Source organism: Callithrix jacchus, chromosome 16 (genome assembly GCF_049354715.1).
Source record: "Callithrix jacchus isolate 240 chromosome 16, calJac240_pri, whole genome shotgun sequence".
NCBI classification, from domain to species: domain Eukaryota; kingdom Metazoa; phylum Chordata; class Mammalia; order Primates; family Cebidae; genus Callithrix; species Callithrix jacchus.
The window spans coordinates 29,011,957-29,030,053 of NC_133517.1; the positions used below are offsets into that span (position 1 = coordinate 29,011,957).

The 18,097-nt window shown below is 43.6% G+C and overlaps 1 protein-coding gene across 9 annotated transcripts in view; it reads right to left on the reverse strand.

Annotated features, from left to right (window-relative positions):
* Nucleotides 1–368: 368 nt before the first annotated feature.
* The window catches only part of STAU2 (staufen double-stranded RNA binding protein 2), a 332,019-nt gene continuing 314,290 nt past the window's right edge, over nucleotides 369–18,097 (reverse strand). For all 9 annotated transcript variants that reach the window (XM_035277251.3, XM_078352637.1, XM_078352636.1 and 6 more), the window contains 2 exons: nucleotides 2,598–2,686; nucleotides 369–1,459 (listed from right to left, as the gene is read on the reverse strand). In XM_035277251.3, coding sequence (XP_035133142.3) covers nucleotides 1,366–1,459; nucleotides 2,598–2,686 — 183 coding nt within the window. In that variant the 3' untranslated portion in view covers nucleotides 369–1,365. The remainder of the gene's footprint in view (nucleotides 1,460–2,597; nucleotides 2,687–18,097) is intronic.

Here is an 18,097-nt window from a genome sequence, read left to right on the forward strand (position 1 = left end):
TGTTTGTTTATTCTCCAGTCGCATGTGAGTCAGCCAGATCATGATTTGTGGCAGTTTTGCTTGTGAAATCTTACATAATTATATTTCTATTGTCATGTTGGGTCGAGCAGTTAGACCATATAGTGTTTTCTCATTGCACAACGTTTGCAAATCAATAAGGAGAAAGCCTGAACAATGTGATGACGTTGGCCAGGAACCTGGCCCGAGTCACCCAGAGGCGGCTCTGCAGTTTCGCAGGTACAGCCTATCTGTCCTCTAATTCCACTGTTGGGCAGGGTGACTAGGCTGGGTGGTGGCCTTTTGGATGGGTTTCACGGAGGTGATATTTAAAAGATGAGAGTGAGAGAACGAAAGAACAACAACAGCGCTTCACACAGAAACCAACCACATTTTTACTGCATTTGCTCCACGCTGGATTCCAACATGCTGGCCCGGAGCGTGGCTGGCTGGAAGCAACTCCAACAGATTTTCCCTTCCCCGCCATGTACATTATTTATTTTTTATCCTACTCACTGTCCCTAGTCCAGAGGCAGTTACGAAAAACACTCTTGATGCAAACCGTGAGTGGCTACAACACACGGATGGAGGTGGGCGCGATTCCCACAACTGGGAGTGGATCTGGGAAAATGATATATAGGGGCAAGACGCCCCCTTACTTGCTAAGTGTATACGGAGCTCAAAACCCACAACTGCTTTGTTTTGTTTTCAGTTCCTGGAGTATGATAAAACTACTTGCTCCTAACATTAGTTTGTATTTTTCATCAAATATCAGACCTGATTTAAAACATGTTTGTTTGCATACATCTTTTCGTAGTGCACCTTATAGTTATTCATACTGATATAGGATGAAGATAATTAATATCTGCCTAAAAAGAGGAACGATGTGACTCTGTATGAAGACAACAACCATCACATTCCACAGCACATCATTGGTTAGTTTTCAAATTGTCAAGCATTATTTAAAATGAGAGAGAATATAACTGAACACAAGCACCACGACAAAACAATCATAACAACAGAACCGAACCCAACTTCTCTATTATTAATCATGTTAAAATTTTAGCTCTGTTTCTAACACTTTTCTTTACTTGTTATTTTAAGCTCCAGTAGCAGGATCAGATTTCTGCTGCCTCTGGGCAAATGAGTTATGATCTGATCTTGAGTTCCAAGGGAAATGCTCAAAGTTTTATTTTTCCCCAGTTGAATAAACAGTACCATGTATATTATCTCTTGTGTTAGAATAGTGTTGTCTTCACATAAGACTCAAATAATGGTATTAGTCATTCATTTCCCTGAACACAGACACCCTCATGCGTGCTGACAGGTTTATAAGGATGCGGTGGCAGCCGCGGGTTCTGGGAGCTGCTAGACGGCCGAGTTTGATTTCTTGCAGTCCTGAGCGATGGAGCCCGGGGCTGCCTGGTTATTGTCCGCTTTCTCTCTCAGATGCTTGGCTTGTCTGAAAGATTAATACATTAACAAGAGCTGAAGGTCTGGGGTTGCACATCTTCAGACATGTTTATTAGCAGATGGCACAGAGGATTCAAAGGTCACCACAAAAGTGACATTTTAAAGTGAAACAACAATATTTATGTTCAGATAGTCTACTGATGAGATCATGTGGAAATGTTTTTGATTAAATTAGCTTATAAATGGTTGCCAATCTATAGAGAACTTAACATGCCACGTCTGTTTACCAAATGTTTTCTTCTCACGCTCTCACCTTCTAAATATTAGTGACCAAATGCTGTTTTATCTTATTTAAAAAATGTTTTTTGGTATGCTCATTTTAACTGTAGGATCAGCGTATCTGGTTTTTACTCCCCGAGTTGACTATTTTTATTTTCTCTTAAATCTAAGGATGTTGTCTCTTGCATGTGTTCTGAGATCCCACTTGCTATTGTTGCTGCTTTGAAAGAGTTTGAATTCTACTATGTAAATAAAACCGATTTCCTTTTTTTTAGTATAAATTGGGTCTCTGGAGAGACCCCAAATTCAGTCTCTTTGATGAAACCTTCTGTTCACATCTCATTAAAACAAAGCTATGAGCTAAATTTCAGAAATAATTATGATAGCTGCATTTTTGCCTTTGTAGCCCTTGGAAGCCACGCTTTGGTGGCAATGTGTGCTGGTGTTTCATAGACAACAACGTGAAAAAACAAACGCAGCTAAGGAGGGGGCGCCTCCTCTCAACTTCCTTTTCTTTTCTCTCGGCTTTGCCCATAACTTAGCAGGCGGAGTGTGAGTGAAAACTTTTACCTCGGAAAATGGCTTAACCAGACAATGCTCTACAGTACGAAGTGAAAACCAGTCACTTCGTACTGTAGAGTTTTGCAAGTCTCTACAGTCAAGACAACACACAAGTATTTCCAACAAAGGCAACGAAATGCAAAAACAATGATCGATTAGTAGGTTAAAACTTTCACAGACACATTACCCGAGATGTATATGGCCTTATATATTGTTTTGCATTTTGGTAATTGTGTAAGATGTAGATACTATTGTCTTGACTTTTTAAAAACATGATTATCTTTGTCTTATCTTTTGTACAGTTACAGAATTACAAATGAAAGGATACTGACAGGGGATTTACTCACTTTTCAAGAGGACCTTTGTCGATATTCATTGTTCCATCGATTGGATCCAATCCTTGTTCAGAAAATTGTTTCAAGGCACTTAAGGCTGCCTAAAAATGAAAAAAGAAAACAAAACATGGAGAGCCATTCACTGACTTTAATATAATGAACAATTAACTGTGAAAGAAAGCTGAGATAGAAAGACTCTCGTTTCCATAAGTCTAAAGAAATGCTTTTTTTGCATTGTTTAGCGAAAGTGCATCAGAAAGGCTGCATTACCAGGCAGCATTGTATATACATAGCCGGAACTAGAAGGGCTTTATTTCAGTCTTCTGCCTTATCCCTTCTCCACAATTTTGCAAACTTGTGATGTTTTTTCTGCTTCAATGGTGACATTGCATAATTTCTTACGTTACTGAAACTACAAATTCTTTTCCCTCAGACGTAACATCCAAATTTTCCACCTTGAGTATTCTTTCCAAACTGAGCATAAGGTATTGTTCAAATTTATAGACATTTAGCCCCAGTCAAGCTACAGAATGTCAGCAGAGGAATGGAGAGCAGGTCCTCGTGCAGTTTGAGGGGATGGATGGTACCATGGGATCCTGAAAGGATGAGGACAGAGAGAAAGTTCGGGCTGGTCATGCCCTGGGGAGACAGGCCTGCTGGGCAGAGCCTTCCAAGGTGTTGATAGGCTCGGAGTGCGTGGGAAGCCGCAGGGTGTGAACAGGCTGGTGGAGCCTCTCTGGATAGCTGGGAGGCACCAAAAATGCCATGCTGATAAGATCTACATAACATGTTGACACTCTTGTGCACGTTCCAAACTGTTATTTCTTTGAGGAAGAATTTGGGTTTTCCTCCCCTCCCCCAAGCCTGACACTGCTGAGCGAGATTGGAAGGCTCTGTTGAGTCTGAGATGGGCGTGAGCAGGCATGGCTGTTTTCACATTGGGGCATCCTGCTGGGTCACACTTGGGGCATCTGTGTCTTGTCAGCTGCCTTTGAAAACGAGCTAGTTCTTGGCAGTTTCCCAAACTTTTATCTGCCAAGAGCTCCTTTTGGGTAGCTAAGTGCCTGATTTCCTTTACATTTTTTTATTCAGAATATATTTTGGAGGTGTAATTTTTTTAGTTGATAGACTTGTGAGGTTACAGAAAACTTGGGTAGGTAGTACACAGAGTTCCCATATTCTTCCCTCCCCTACATACAGTTTCCCCAGTCATTACCATCTTGCACTGGTATAGTACATTTGTTATAGCTGATGAACGAATATTGACAGCTTCTCATTAACTGAAGTCCATGGTTTACAATAGGACTCACTCTGTGTGGTATTATAGTCTATGGGTTGCCTAATGGCATGTGTCCACCATTAGAGTAGAATACAAAATCATTCCACAGCCCTACACATCCTCTGTGGCCCACCTGTTCACCTTCCCCCACACCCTGCCAACCCCTGGCAATCACTGATCTTTTTCACCATCGCCACAGTTTTGCCATATAGTAGCTGGGATCATATAATATGCCACCTTTTCAGATTGGCCTTTTCACTTAGCAATGTGCATTTGAAGCTCTGCTAAGTCTTTTACTTTTTTTTTTTTTCTGAGACAGAGTTTCACTCTGTTGCCCAGGCTGGAGTGCAATGGCATGATCTGGGCTCACTGAAACCTCTACCTCCTGGGTTCAAGCGATTCTCCTGCCTCAGCCTCCCAAGTAGCTGGGATTACAGGTGTGCACCACCATGCCCGGCTAATTTTTATATTTTTAGTAGAGATGGGGTTTCACCATGTTGGCCAGGCTGGTCTCGAACTCCTGACCCTAGGTGATCCACCCGCCTCGGCCTCCCAAAGTGCTGGGATTACAGGTGTGAGCCACTGCACCCAGCCCCTCTATGTCTTTTTGTGAACGACATGCCTTTTCATAAATGAGCTTCATAGCTCCTTTCTCTTTATTGTGGAATAATGTCCTATCCCATGGATGTACCACAATTTGTCCATTCACTTATTGAAGGGCATCTTGATTCTTTCCAGTTTTTGACAACTATGAATAAAGCTGCTATCAGCATCCATCTGTGGGATTTAATGTGTAATATTCATAATACTTTTTCTTTCTTCTCTCTTTTCTATTTTTTTTTTTAATCACAACTCCTATAACCAAACAAAAGTCAGCATGTGTCCTTTATTTTCCTTTAGATTACTCCTTCCTTTTGAATCTTTAAACTGGGCTTCCTAGTTCAGAGGTGCTAATGTGAATGCCCACGCAGGTCTGCAGCCCTGGCCTGAGCATTTCCAAGCAGGAAGATGCAGTGCTCACGTCTTGGTAATCATCATAATCTCTGTGGACCAGTAGCGCTGCAGGGAGAAGGTCGGTGATGCCACCCCAAAGCTCCTGATCCTCACCCATGTTCATGCTGGGCAACAGCTGAGTAGGTTATGATGGGAAGTGGGCACTGACTTCAGTGGGGTAGGAGCCGTGTGGCCACCTCCCTGGGTACTATTTTAGGTTGAATTGGGCTCTTCTACATTCATATGTTGAAGTCCTAACCCCCAGTATCTCAGAATGTGGCCTTATTTAAAAAGAGGGTTGGTACAGATGTAATTAGTTAAGACGAGGTCATACTGGAGTAGAGTAGGTCCCTGATCTAATATAACTGGTATCCTTCTAAAAAGAGGAAATTGGAATACAGACACACACAGGAAGAACACCATGTGAGGATGATGGCAGGGACTGGAGAGATGCCACAGCAGCCAAGGAAGGCCAAAGATTGCTAGCAAAGTACCCAAAGGAGAGGGGCCTGGAACAGATTCTCCCTCACAGCCCTCAGAAGGAACCAGCCCTGCAGCACCTTGATCTTGAACTTCTAGCCTCCAGAACTGTGAGACAATACATTTCTGTCGATGAAGCCGCTTGGTTTGTAGTACTTTGCTCCAGCAGCTCCAGCAAATGGTAGAGGGTCCTCATAGTTTCTCTCTAAGGATAGCAAAATCTCAGTCTCTCTCTCTCTCATGTTTCCCTGTATTATTTTTTATTTTTTGTTATAAAAAATGGTTTTGTTTTTTTTTTCGAGATGGAGTTTCGCTCTTGTTACCCAGGCTGGAGTGCAATGGCGTGATCTCGGCTCACCGAAACCTCAGCCTCTTGGGTTCAGGCAATTCTTCTGCCTCAGCCTCCTGAGTTTCTGGGAATACAGGCACGCGCCACCATGCCCAGCTAATTTTTTGTATTTGTAGTAGAGACGAGGTTTCACCATGTTGACTAGGATGGTCTCGATCTCTTGACCTCGTGATCCACCCACCTCGGCCTCCCAAAGTGCTGGGATTATAGGCGTGAGCCACCGCGCCCGGCCTAAAAATGGTTTTTTTGTCATAGAAAAGTGAGAATATATAGACAAGCAAAAAGAATGTAAAAATATCCACAATCCTGCTCACCATTCACAACTTGTGGTATGTCTTTCCATACCACTTGCTTTTTTTTTTTTGACAGAGTCTCACTCTGTCACCCAGGCTGGAGTGCAGTGGTGTGATCTCAACTCACTGCAACCTCTGCCTCTTGGATTCAAGCAACTGGATCAGGGACATAGCCTACCTCCTCCTCCCAAGTAACTGGGATTACAGATGTGAGCCCCACACCTGGCTAATTGTGTACTTTTAGTAGAGACAGGGTTTCACCATGTTGGCCAGGCTGGTCTTGAACTCCTGGCCTCAAGCGATCCACCCACCTCAGCCTCCCAAAGTGCTGGGATTGCAGGTGTGAGCCTCTGCCCCTAGCCTCCATATCACTTTCTATCCCCTCCCCACGTCTACAAACTTTAGTCTGGATCACATCTTCACACCATAGGTAATCTGCTCTTTTTTTTCATTGATAATACTTGTACACATTCATGGGGTAGGTAATGATGTTGCAATACACATAATGCACAGTGATCAGATCAGGGCAATTAGCACATCCATCATCTCAAACATTTATCACCTCTTTTTGTGGGGTTCATATAATGTCCTCCTTCCAGCTGTTTGGAACTACATATTATTGTTAACTATAGGAATTCTACAGTGGTATAGAGCACTAGAACTTATTCCTCATATCTAGCTATAATTTTATATCCTTTAATAAATTTCTCCCTATCCCTCTCTTCCCCCTGCCCTTCCTAGCCTCTAATATCCTCCATTCTACTTTTTACTCCTACAAAATCAACTTTTTTAGCTCCACACATGAGCAAGAACAAGTGGCATTTAACTCTGTGTGCCCAGCTCATTTCACCTAATGTTGCCCAGCTCCATCCACATGGCCAGGAATGACAGGATTTCATTCCTTTTTACAGCTGAATAATATTCAGTGACCGCACAGTATCCTGTCGACTTTATATGCCCTTGTAGGTTTAGCCAGTCCTACTGTTGGACATTCAGGCCAGTTCAAATTTTTAAGCTGTGACCAACACTGCACCAAACTTTCTATTAGTTGAATCTTTATGCATAATCCCAATATTTTCCTTATGATAAATTCCTAAAAATTGCATTTCTGAGCCAAAGATGAAGCCCATTTTTAAAGATTCCCACCCCCCCCCCCTTTTTTTTTGAAACAGAGTTTTGCTCTCATTGCCCAGGCTGGAGTGCAGTGGTGCAATCTTGGCTCACGGCAACCTCCACCTTCTGGGCTCAAGTGATTCTCCTGCCTCAGCCTCCGAGTAGCTGGGATTAAAGGCATGTGCTATCATCCACGGGCAATTTTGTATTTTAAGTAGAGACGAGGTTTCTCCATGTTGGTCAGACTGGTCTTGAACTTCCGACCTCAGGTGATCCACCTGCTTCAGCCTCCCAAAGTGCTGCTATAACAGGCGTGAGCCACCATGCCCGGCCTTAAACATCTTAATATGAGCTCTCCATCTACCCTTGGAGAGGCTATGCCAGCAGCAGCAGTGGGAGGAGGGTGTTATTCTGGGTGCTGCTGGAATTACCTCTCAGAACCATTTTGTGGCTCAGAGAAGCAAACCTGTTTTGTCATTTTTTTGGTCCCACCTTATTTTAATGTATTCATCCTGGTTGTTGACCTTCTTCACTAGACCTGGCTTTGTCTAAAGTTTTTCTGTTTTCAAAAATTAAACTCACTCTCAAAAGACTGATGTTTGGACAGTTCTCCCCACCCTCCCTGCAAGAAAAGAATTCACAGAGGAATTTGACTCTCATGGAACTTTGATTCAGTGACTCTGAGGTCCTTTCAAGTCCTGAAGTGCTGAGGCAGCTATGCTGAGAGCAGTCCCAGGTGTGCACGTGCCCACGGGCTGGGCCCATCAACCGGGCCGCTGTTCCACTTCACACATGTGCCTGGGATGCAAAAGGCCAGCCTTGCTTACTTGTAGGCTCCAAGGACCAATCCATGCCAGACCTTTTTCCAGATATTCCCAATTCACAAAGTGGGCTCCTGAACTTGGAGTTATTTGTGTATTCAACAATTTGAACAAATGACCAGCTATTTTGTTCTGATCCATTAATATGTGAATTATTGGCATAAATGCTGTTATTTATCAATTTCTTCCTAAATGGACAATTACATTTTTAATTCTATTATTTTTTGTAATACACTGATAACTTACTTAACATTTTCTGTGATGAAAACATTTGAAATATATTCTCAGAGCAATATTGAAATGTACAGTATCTATTCTTAGATCTATTCACCACATTGTGCAGATTTCCAAAAAAATCAGACTTATCCTTTTTATCTAACTGAGATTTTGTACCTTTGACTATCGTCTTCCCATTCCACCTGCACCCAGCCTCTGTGCCTACACTACTCTCTGCTTCTGCCAGTTCGATTGTTTTCTATCCCACATATAAGTGAGAACATGCGGTATTTTTCTGTTTGGCTTATTTCACTTAGCATAATGTTCTATTCATGTTGTTGCAAATGACAGAATTTCCTCCTTTTTAAAAGGTGAATAGTATTCCATTGTGTATATATACCACATTTTCTTTATCCATTCATCCGTTAATGGACATTTAGGTTGATTCCACGTCTTTGCTGTTGTGAATACTGTTGTAATAAATGCGGGTGTGCAAATAGTTCTTGACATCCAGATTTCAAACTTTTCAGGTAAATACTCGGACGTGAGAGTGTTGGATCCCAAATGCACTATCACAGAGGGCTACCAAGAGCCAGGAAATGGAACTTTGCAATGTGATATCGCTGAATAGGGTTCCTAAGGACTCTAGGGCTTCTCAGTCCTGTTTTATTCCTAGCAAGAACAAGACAACAACTAAAAATGATTTTTTAAATATTTTTAAAAATCGTTTCTAGGCTACTTGTAGCCTGTTTTCACTAGGTGCACTGGGAATACTTGGTTCTTAGTGTGGCCTAAACACCAGAACCAAAGGATCTACTTCACCCAGACCAGGACCCATGGCACCTGCTCTCTCCCATCGGAAGACAGCTGCATATATGAGACAAAGACCAGGTCTCAGGGAGCAGCTTCAGTGTTTTAGCTCTTGCAAAATCTCCTGGATGACTTTATCAACATGCCAGGCAGGTCCCCCATGTGCTGTCAAAATGATTGTCATCACTCCAAGAATGTCCTATAGTCTGGAATGGTGGCGTGCTTTCTCACTTGACACCATGAACGGATTTTCAAAATTCTTGTGTGGCTGCTCTCCTCCACAGGTATGCTTAAAGGCTTCCAAAGGACAGTCCATTATCTACCTGATCAGATAACTCAACCCACATCTCACTGATAACCCTGCATACAATAGCTTATAATCATGAGAGGGATTTCTTTCTAATTGATAAGAGGCAGTGGTGACCGATTTATCTTAACCTGTGTAAACAGTAATAGCTACCATTTGATGAGCATCACTCCGTCCTTGTCATAGGACCAACCCTTTACCTGCCATGACCTGAGGTGTTATCACAGCCTTGTGAGATAGTTCCTACCCATTAGGAAACAGAGGCTCAGAGAATTCAGTAACCTACTTAAGGTCACTGTGGTGGAGCAGAGATTTGAAACCAACATATATTCTTGGTCAGATCTCTCTCTCTCTCTCTCTCTCTCTCTCTCTCTCTCTCTCTCTCTCTCTCTTTTTTTTTTTTTTTTTTTTTGAGACAGGGTCTCACTCTATTGCTCAGGCTGGAGTGCAGTGGTGTGATCACAGCTCGCTGCAGTCTAGACCTCCCAAGCTCAAGCGATTCTCCTACCTCAGCCTCTCAAGTAGCTGGGACTATAGGCAGGCACCACCATATTTGGCTAAATTTTTTTGATTTCTAGTAGAGACAAAGTCCTGCTACGCCATCCAGGCTGGTCTCAAACTCCCAAGCTCAAGCAACCCTCCCACCTTGGCTTCCCAAAGAGCTGGGATCACAGGCATGGATCATGTCTCTTATTTCCTCCAAATTTAAAACTGCTCACATTCAGCATACCCTGTTTCAGCAGAGCTTCTTTTAATATTAATATTTCAAAATTACTCTTATTACCTCTTCCATACCCATTCTGTTAATTGTTTCTCATCAATAATTACTTGAGGTAAGCTCAGAAAGTTATCTCCACTTTCTAGAAAGGGATTGTTTTGTGGGGAGCACACGGTTTCCCGTTGGCAGTCCGCTCCCAGCCCTGGGTTGGCTTCCGAGGCTTCGCTCAGCACCTCTGTAACACTTGCAATTTTGGCTAAAACTGAATGACTAGAGTAATTATTTTGTCACTTGGGTTTTATTACCCAATGGCCACAAACAAGACTACTGGATTCTTCCTTTCTTCAAATTCTGAGGGTCTTGTTCCCTCTACTTGTCTCTCTTCTCCATTTTTCTGAACAGACTTTCATTTCTTACCTTCCTGTGGCTTCTGGCAGGAGGGAGAAGCCTCAGGGTTTTGCTGGGTGCGTGACATGTAGGACGTGGCAGCGAGAAGAGGTACTGGGATTGCAAAGGTGAAGCGAACAAAAATCAAGGGTGAGGGTTTAACTGTGATGTACAGAGAGCGACAAGCTCAATACCTTCAGGAAAACAGTGGGCAGAGCTGCCCGTGTACCCCTCTCGCAGGTACGGGCAAAACCCTTCAGAGCGACTGCCTCTGCTGCTCGTCATGAGCTCAAGGAATTAGGGCTCTCCTCTCACACTTCGTCACCCCCTACTTTCCCAGAAACGACACTTTACAGATTAAGGAATGGCATGGAAAGAGATGAGTTTGCTTCTCTTTCTATAGGAAAACGTCCACAATAGGATCACGTCAGTACCTGTAAGAGCCAGGCTACCTTTAGCAAGACCCAGGTATATACTGAAGTCGGCAAGCAGAACGAGCTTTTGCTACCAGATCGATGATTTCAAAGAACATATAATGCAGTGGCTTTGTGAACAATCACTAAAATTTAACAGTCCACAAAAATGTTTTACTACACATCTCCAAACCTGTCCAGAAGATGGTAAAATCAACAATAGCCTCAGGTTTAAACTAGAGGCCAGTTGCTTTAAAATTCAAAAAATGATAAACATGCTGTATAATGTTAAAAGACACTCTGGAGTGAGGGAAAAAATCAAATAACCTTCATTTTGGAAACCTACTTGAAGCCTAATTAAGAAGCAAGCTCTAAACTTTATATTTACTGAGAGAGTAAATTGATAACAAGGTGTTCAAATCCTACGGTCTGCAGCTCATTTTCAACATGGACAATTTGCTATGTAATAAATGTAAAGTAATCTTGGGGAGTTGTGGGCAGGAGGCAAATCTGGGTTCCTTAATGAGGAACATCCTGAATGATGCTTAAATCCAAGCCGTGTAACTTCCCACATGCTGAGGATTAGAGAATTGCAAAGATACACTAACATAAGTATCCAGAACTCCCCATAAGTCTTTGGCCATAAACAAACAGACAACTAAATGATTTCATTTCCAAGCTCAGAAGACATTTTCCTGGCAGATCAAACCAACACATTTAGCATCTACTTGCATGTTACCGCAGCCTAACTGGAATCCTAAACTTAGCTTTATGACAGTATGTTCTAGGATTTTGAAAAAAGAAAGAAAAGGTACATCTAAAGCAATAAATGTAGCTTCATTTGGAAGGAAAAAATTAAACAAGTTTTTTAGAGAAGTGCATGACATTTCCTTTCCTTATTTCTGTCTTTTCAGGTAAACACATATTCATTTGCATGTGATTGTGTGCGTGTGTGTGTCTGTGTCCCTTAGAGAAAAGCATGTGTATAGATACACAGAAATATTTTTGTCCCCCGAAGATTTTACAACTGTTTTGTGAGTAAAGCCCCACAGATCCTAGAACAGATGTCACTACCGTTTCATGTATCGCTTGCTTTGCATGTAGTTATAGCAATGCCAGAAACATGATGCCAATAAGATACTTTTCATGCCTATTTGTTGGCCTTCCTTTGTGCACACACGCACGTGCACATAGAATGCCCATAGAATGGAGGTGAGTCCAGTCATTTTTGTAATTTCTTACTTTCACCTTGTCAATTAGCAATCTGCAAATAGTGTTGAAACCAGCCCTGCTTCCTTCTTCAGAATTAAACAGTTTGTAACCACAGTGTAGCAGCATTTGGCCATTCTCTGAGAGATAACAGCAGGCTTCATGAGCAAAATGTGGGTATTAACCTATCCCCTGACATGTAGTTCTCTGTGGGTCTGTGAGCATTGATGCCCAGCGCATCTTTTCATTTTTTCTTTTTTCATTTCAGACTTCCCCGACCAACGTCACATTCTGGTTCCCAGAAACAGACAAATAGTTCCCATTAAAGTAGATGGTAACCAAACGTGTCTAAATGTGGCTTTCATTTTTTAAGTGTTCAAAGTTTTGGTTTGTTTTGCCCTCTCTGCCCGAAGAGCTTGTTTATGTTGAGCTCTTCCTGGGAGCTGATCTAGCTGCTAGATTCACCCCAGAATGCACACAGTGGTCATATATGCAGTTCATTAAATCTGTCTCCTTTCACAAGGAAATGAGAGGTTTCAAACGTAAATGTCTTCATGTGCAGGTGAGTATTCTCCTAATTTCTCATCCCAACAATCTCTGATACTGATTCTATATTAAATCATCAAAATAACTCAAAAACCAGGAGGTTCTTCAATAAGCTTGAAAGTCTATTGCCCAAAGTATATGAATATTAATGTTTCTAAGTCATCCTTTTCTCTCTTTGAAAGGTTGGTAATTAAATACCATGTACCATGTCTCTTTTTATATAAAATAAGAGAAACCAAAAACAGACGTGTATGTTTCTAAACTTACCACATTACGACAGGCTCTTCAGTCTATTACATTTCAGATGAATCAATGATATGACCATTTTTTTTTAATAAAAAAGGATTATATTGAACTTTACCCCATTTGTTTCCCTGTTTTCTAATAATTTTATCATAGCCTGCACTTTTTATTCATGCTTCCACAATCCTCTCAATTCAGATAATTTCCATAAAATTGGTACTTTCTACTTGTCTATTTCTAAAACTTACTCTCGGAACAAAGGAGCATCTGCCTGCTAAGGTGATGGTTACTCATGAAAAAAATAGAGTAGGTGGTTGGAAAGACATGCAGATTCTAGACAGTTGCCTCAGACAAAGAACAGGTGTTTTAGCTCTAGAATTTGGGGAATTCACTAAAATTGAGCACTTAAATCAGACTTAGCCACTGCCTTTATTTCTGTGGTCAGGCTCTTAGAAGGGGAATGGCGTAGCTGCTAGCCTTGACAAGCAGAGTGGAACTGACCGCAGGAGTAACTGCACGGAATGTGTTCTGTGCTTAGAACAACGTTCAGTGCAGCATCCTTGCTACTAGGTCTTCCTCTAACCAGGCGCTTCCTGTTTTCTGAATATTATTCCTTTTCAAATTCTGCTTTTTTGTCCTTTACTTAATTTCTTTTTTTTTTTTTTAGACAGGGTCTGGCTCTGTCTCCCAGGCTGGAAGTGTAGTGGCACGATGTTGGCTCACTGCAACCTACACCTCCCAGGTTCAAGCGATTCTTGTGCCTCGGCCTCCCAAGTAGCTGGGATTACAGGCCGGCATCACCATGCCTGGGTAATTTTTGTGTTTCTAGTAGAGATGTGGTTTCTCCATGTTGGCCATGCTGGTCTCTAACTCCTGGGCTCAAGCAATCCATCTGCCTCAGCCTCCCAAAGTGCTGGGATTACAGGTGTGAGCCACTGTGCCTGGCCTATTTAATTATTTTTTATTCAACACAAAGTTCCCTTTGTCATGGGGCTTACTGAAACAGAGCTATGGGTACATCCGTCTGCTGCGAGGTACGTGTCCACACAGCAGGCTCATCTGTGTGGTGGGCAGCATTGCAGGCTCACTCCTTGTGGTGGGCAGCATTGCAGCCCCCCAGATGCCTACATCCTAATCCTCGGAAGCTGTGAACACATTACCTCCCATTGCAAAATGGACTCTGCACATGAGATGAAGGTATGAACGCTGAGGTAGGAAGGTTAGCCTGGGTTCTCCAGGAGTCCGCTTCAAATGACACAAGTCCTTTAAATCGGAGAACATTTCCTGGCTCTGGTCAGAAAGAAGGATGTGGCTAGGGACAAAGGGTCCAAGAAAGGCAATGTTGCTGGTTTTGAAGATGGAGGAAGGCGGATTCCAGCTTTGAGAGGTCACTCACATTCCTTGTGTTGAGTTAAGAAATGTGAGTGGCCTCTAGAAGCTGAAAAAGGGAAGGACGCGGATTCTCCCCTAGAGCCTCCAAAAATGCACTGCTGACGCCTGATTTTAGCCCAGTGAGAACCTTGTCTGACATCTGGCCTACAGAACTCCAAGATCATACAATTGTGTTGTTTTAAGTCACTAGGTCTGTGGCAATTTGTTAAGGCAGCAAGAGAAAACGAACAGACTGTTGCTGTCACCTGAACAAGGAAGGGAGAATGCTTGGCATGTGGAGTCGGTTAGACCTGGATCAAAACTCCACCTCCACTGCAGACCAGCTGTGTGTCCTTACGCAAGTCATTTTATCTCTCTGACCGTCTTTTTCATCATTTGTAAGTTGAAGACTACATGAATACAACAGATTATTTCAGAGGTGAATGCCTTGACCCTAGTGGTGTTTAATGAATGAAGGTTTTCGTTACACATCTTTCTCTCTTTTGCTCTCTTGAGTCCAACATCCAGTCATGAAATTCTTTACACGCCCTTTCTCACTCCATGTTAAGTTCAATTTCCTTTGTATTTTTCTTCATTCCTTCAGCCTGTTGCTCTCTCACTGGTCTTCCTAGGATAAAATTATCATTAAGCCAGTCTTTCAATCAAAAGCCATTAGTAACTCCCAGCCCTACAATCACATTCCATATCTTTGGCCCAGTGTTCAAGGACCCCATTGGCTGGCCCCATTCAATCCCACAGCCTCACCGAGTGCCAGTCCATTTCCCAGAGTGTGACGCCCCCAACCCAGGAGACCAGTCCCCAGCCAGTCTCCACCCAGCCAGCTAGTGTGGAGATGCCCCATGGACCTTCTGCCCTGCTGAGGTTGGTGTGCCCACTGTCTCCACACCTTTGCCCCTGCAGTCTTTTCTGCTTCTCCAGGTGGATGCCCCTAATTCCCAGCCTGTCTCTCTTTGGATTCTTAACAGTGCTTGCCATTTGCCTCTCTAAACTGTGAATTGCCTTTGATGTGTTTACATCTTAACTCCCAGGTAGCTGGTCAACCCTTGGCTGGCGGGGTCACTTCCCCCTTTGAAATCTCCACAGGGTATCTACAGAACATCCTCAAAAAAATATTCCTCAGCTGATGACCATTCACTTCTATCTGAAGTTCCCCCAGGCAGACAGGTGCTTGCAGATGGGGGTCTTATTCTGTTCTCTCCGTTCTCAGAGTCAGCATCTTGCCCTGGTTGGCTTTCCTCTCGGCAGGGTGTGCTCCACATGTCTCTCCACCTCTAACACACCCCTCCACCCCACCTCTGGTCTCTGTGGCCAAAATGCAGTCCCAGGAAGCAGGACTGGGTTGTATCTATCTGTCCAAGAAAAATGTAGGAGCCAAATAATTTACCTCCAAAGAATATGGATAATAGTTACTGTTTGTTTGAGATGTTAGTCATTTGAGCTGTCAATCATCCGTCATCTTTGAGGTCTGAAACACGTTCTTTGCTCTCTCCAGACCAGTCTGGGGTCTGCAAAGGAGAGGCCTGGGAAACTTTATCTGGGAAAACTCCACCATTGGGGTTTTGCCCAAGACCTTGGTGGTGGCATCTCCTGAACCAGAGGGACCCGAGGGGAGCACCTCTCGCCTGAGAAGAGCCTGGCTTTGCAGGGCAATTATGGCAGAGTTCTGCCTCCACCCCTCACCCCTCACTGCTTGGAAGGTCCCTTTGAGATTTCTTGGTCCTCTTATATTCAACTCCAACAAAAATGTGAAGCATTCCTGCTGAACATGGGCACAGACAGCTCTACTTAGGAATTTCATTTTGGTTTGAGTAATTGATAAAACCTTACATTATGGTTATTTCATCATTTTTGCTGCACTTAACGTACTCCTAGAGTGCATGTGGGAATGTTGGGGAGAGGGGGTGATGGTCAAACAAGATAACCTTTCAATTTCTGTTTAATTCTGAATATTGGTTTTATTGAAATAGAGGTCCTGGCATAAAAGACAGTAAAGGCAGGTGACTCACTGGTCCTCTCAGTGGGTGACGGATGCAGCAAGCCTGATGTTTTTCTTGGGACATCTGGTGGCCATCCTAGTGGTAGGAAGACAGCAAAGATGGAGCCAGAACAGACCGCTCCATTCCAAATGTGTCTCCTTAACCTCTTACATCTGATTTTACACGTTTATTCCTATTTTTCTACTTTTAAAAATAAAAGTTCTAAATATTTGCAAAAGTACAAAGGACAATAATACACTGAAGCTCCCTCATCCATCATCCACATGAATTATCAATATTTTGCCAATTTGTGTGTGTGAGTGTGAGACAGGGTTTCACTCTTGTCACCCAGGCTGGAGTGAAATGACACTCTCTCAGCTGACTGCAACCTCTGCCTCCCAGGTTCAAGCAATTCTCCTGCCTCAGCTGGGATTACAGGCACGCGCCACCACGCCCGGCTAATTTTTTGTGTTTTCAGTAGAGATGGGGTTTCACCATGTTGGCCAGGCTGTTCTCAAACTCCTGACCTCAGGTGATCCACCTGCCTTGGCCTCCCAAAGTGCTGGGATTACAGGCGTGAGCCACCATGCCTGACCTATGTTGCCAATCTTGTTTCAGGTGTCTCACTCCATATTTTTCCTGTAATATTCCAAATCAAATATCAGATAAAGATACATGCCATTAACACACCTGATAATATCAACTCTAAATCCTTTGTATCATCTAAATACCCACGTGAACATTTCCCTAATAGTCTCAACAATGTCCTTTAAAGTCAGTTTTTGAAACTACATCCTGACAGTTCACACACTGTGTTTGATTGATCCTTTAAGATCTAGGAGTCCTGTGGTGGGCAGGATAATGGCCCCCAAAGATGCCCATGTCCTAATCCATGTTACCTGTGATACGTTACTTTACCTGGCAAGGGGACTTAGGGTAAGAAGCTGGAGGACAAGTAGCCGGGACTACCCAGGTGGGCCCAATCTAATCATACACATGCTTAAAATTAAAGAACCTTTCCCAGCTGAAGGCAGAGATGAGGACGTGCTGATGGGAGAAGGATTTGAGGGACGTGTCATTACTGGCTCTGAACATGGAGGAAGACGCCATGAACCCAGGAATGCAGCAGCCGTTAGAAGCTAGAAAGGCAAGAGAACGGCTTCTCCCCTAGAGCCTCCAGAAAGGAACTCACCCCTGTGGACACCTCAATAGCTGCAGCGAGTCCATGGGATTTCTGACCTGTAGAACTGCAAGATCACACGTTGGTGTTGGTTTTAAACCACGACATTTGTGGCAATTCGTTACCACAGCCATGGAAAATGAATATACAGCTTTTAAAGAGGGACTGAAAGTCACACTGAGGTGTAAGGTTGGTGTTGGGTCCAGGGAAAGGGGAGAGTCTGGCTGAGATGCCTGGGGAGGGGAGGCTGGGCCTGAGAAGAGAGGCCGAGGTGCCAGGGGGTCCTTGGTTGCCTCTGCCCATTCCCCATGGGCCAGTCAGGCAAGAAGAGAAGAGCTCACCCCACTCCTGCAGAAGGAGGATCAGGCCACCTGCCCGCTACACCCTTCAGCAGCCTCCCCTGCACTTGGAAGGTAATCACACCTCTTCCCAGGGCCCACGCACCATGCCCCCTTCACTGCTCTGCTCTGTGCTGGGCTCTTTTCTGTTCCTCTCCTGGGACAAGCTCCTTTCCACCTCAGGGATTCCCACTGGCTGGTCCCTCCAGCCATCCCTTCTCCACCAGCTACTCATCAGCTCTAGGTCTTAGCTCAAGGGAGGTCTCCCCCAACCACTCTGTCTAGAGTGTTGGCCCCCAAAAAATCACAGCACTGTGCTTATGGCACTTGTCTCAGTCTGTCATTATTTCCTTGAGGGAGGGGCCTGGCCTCTCTGACTCACCACTGGGTGTGGCCACACATTCAACAAATACTCATGGAGAACCAGGCACCACGCTAGGCGCTAACAG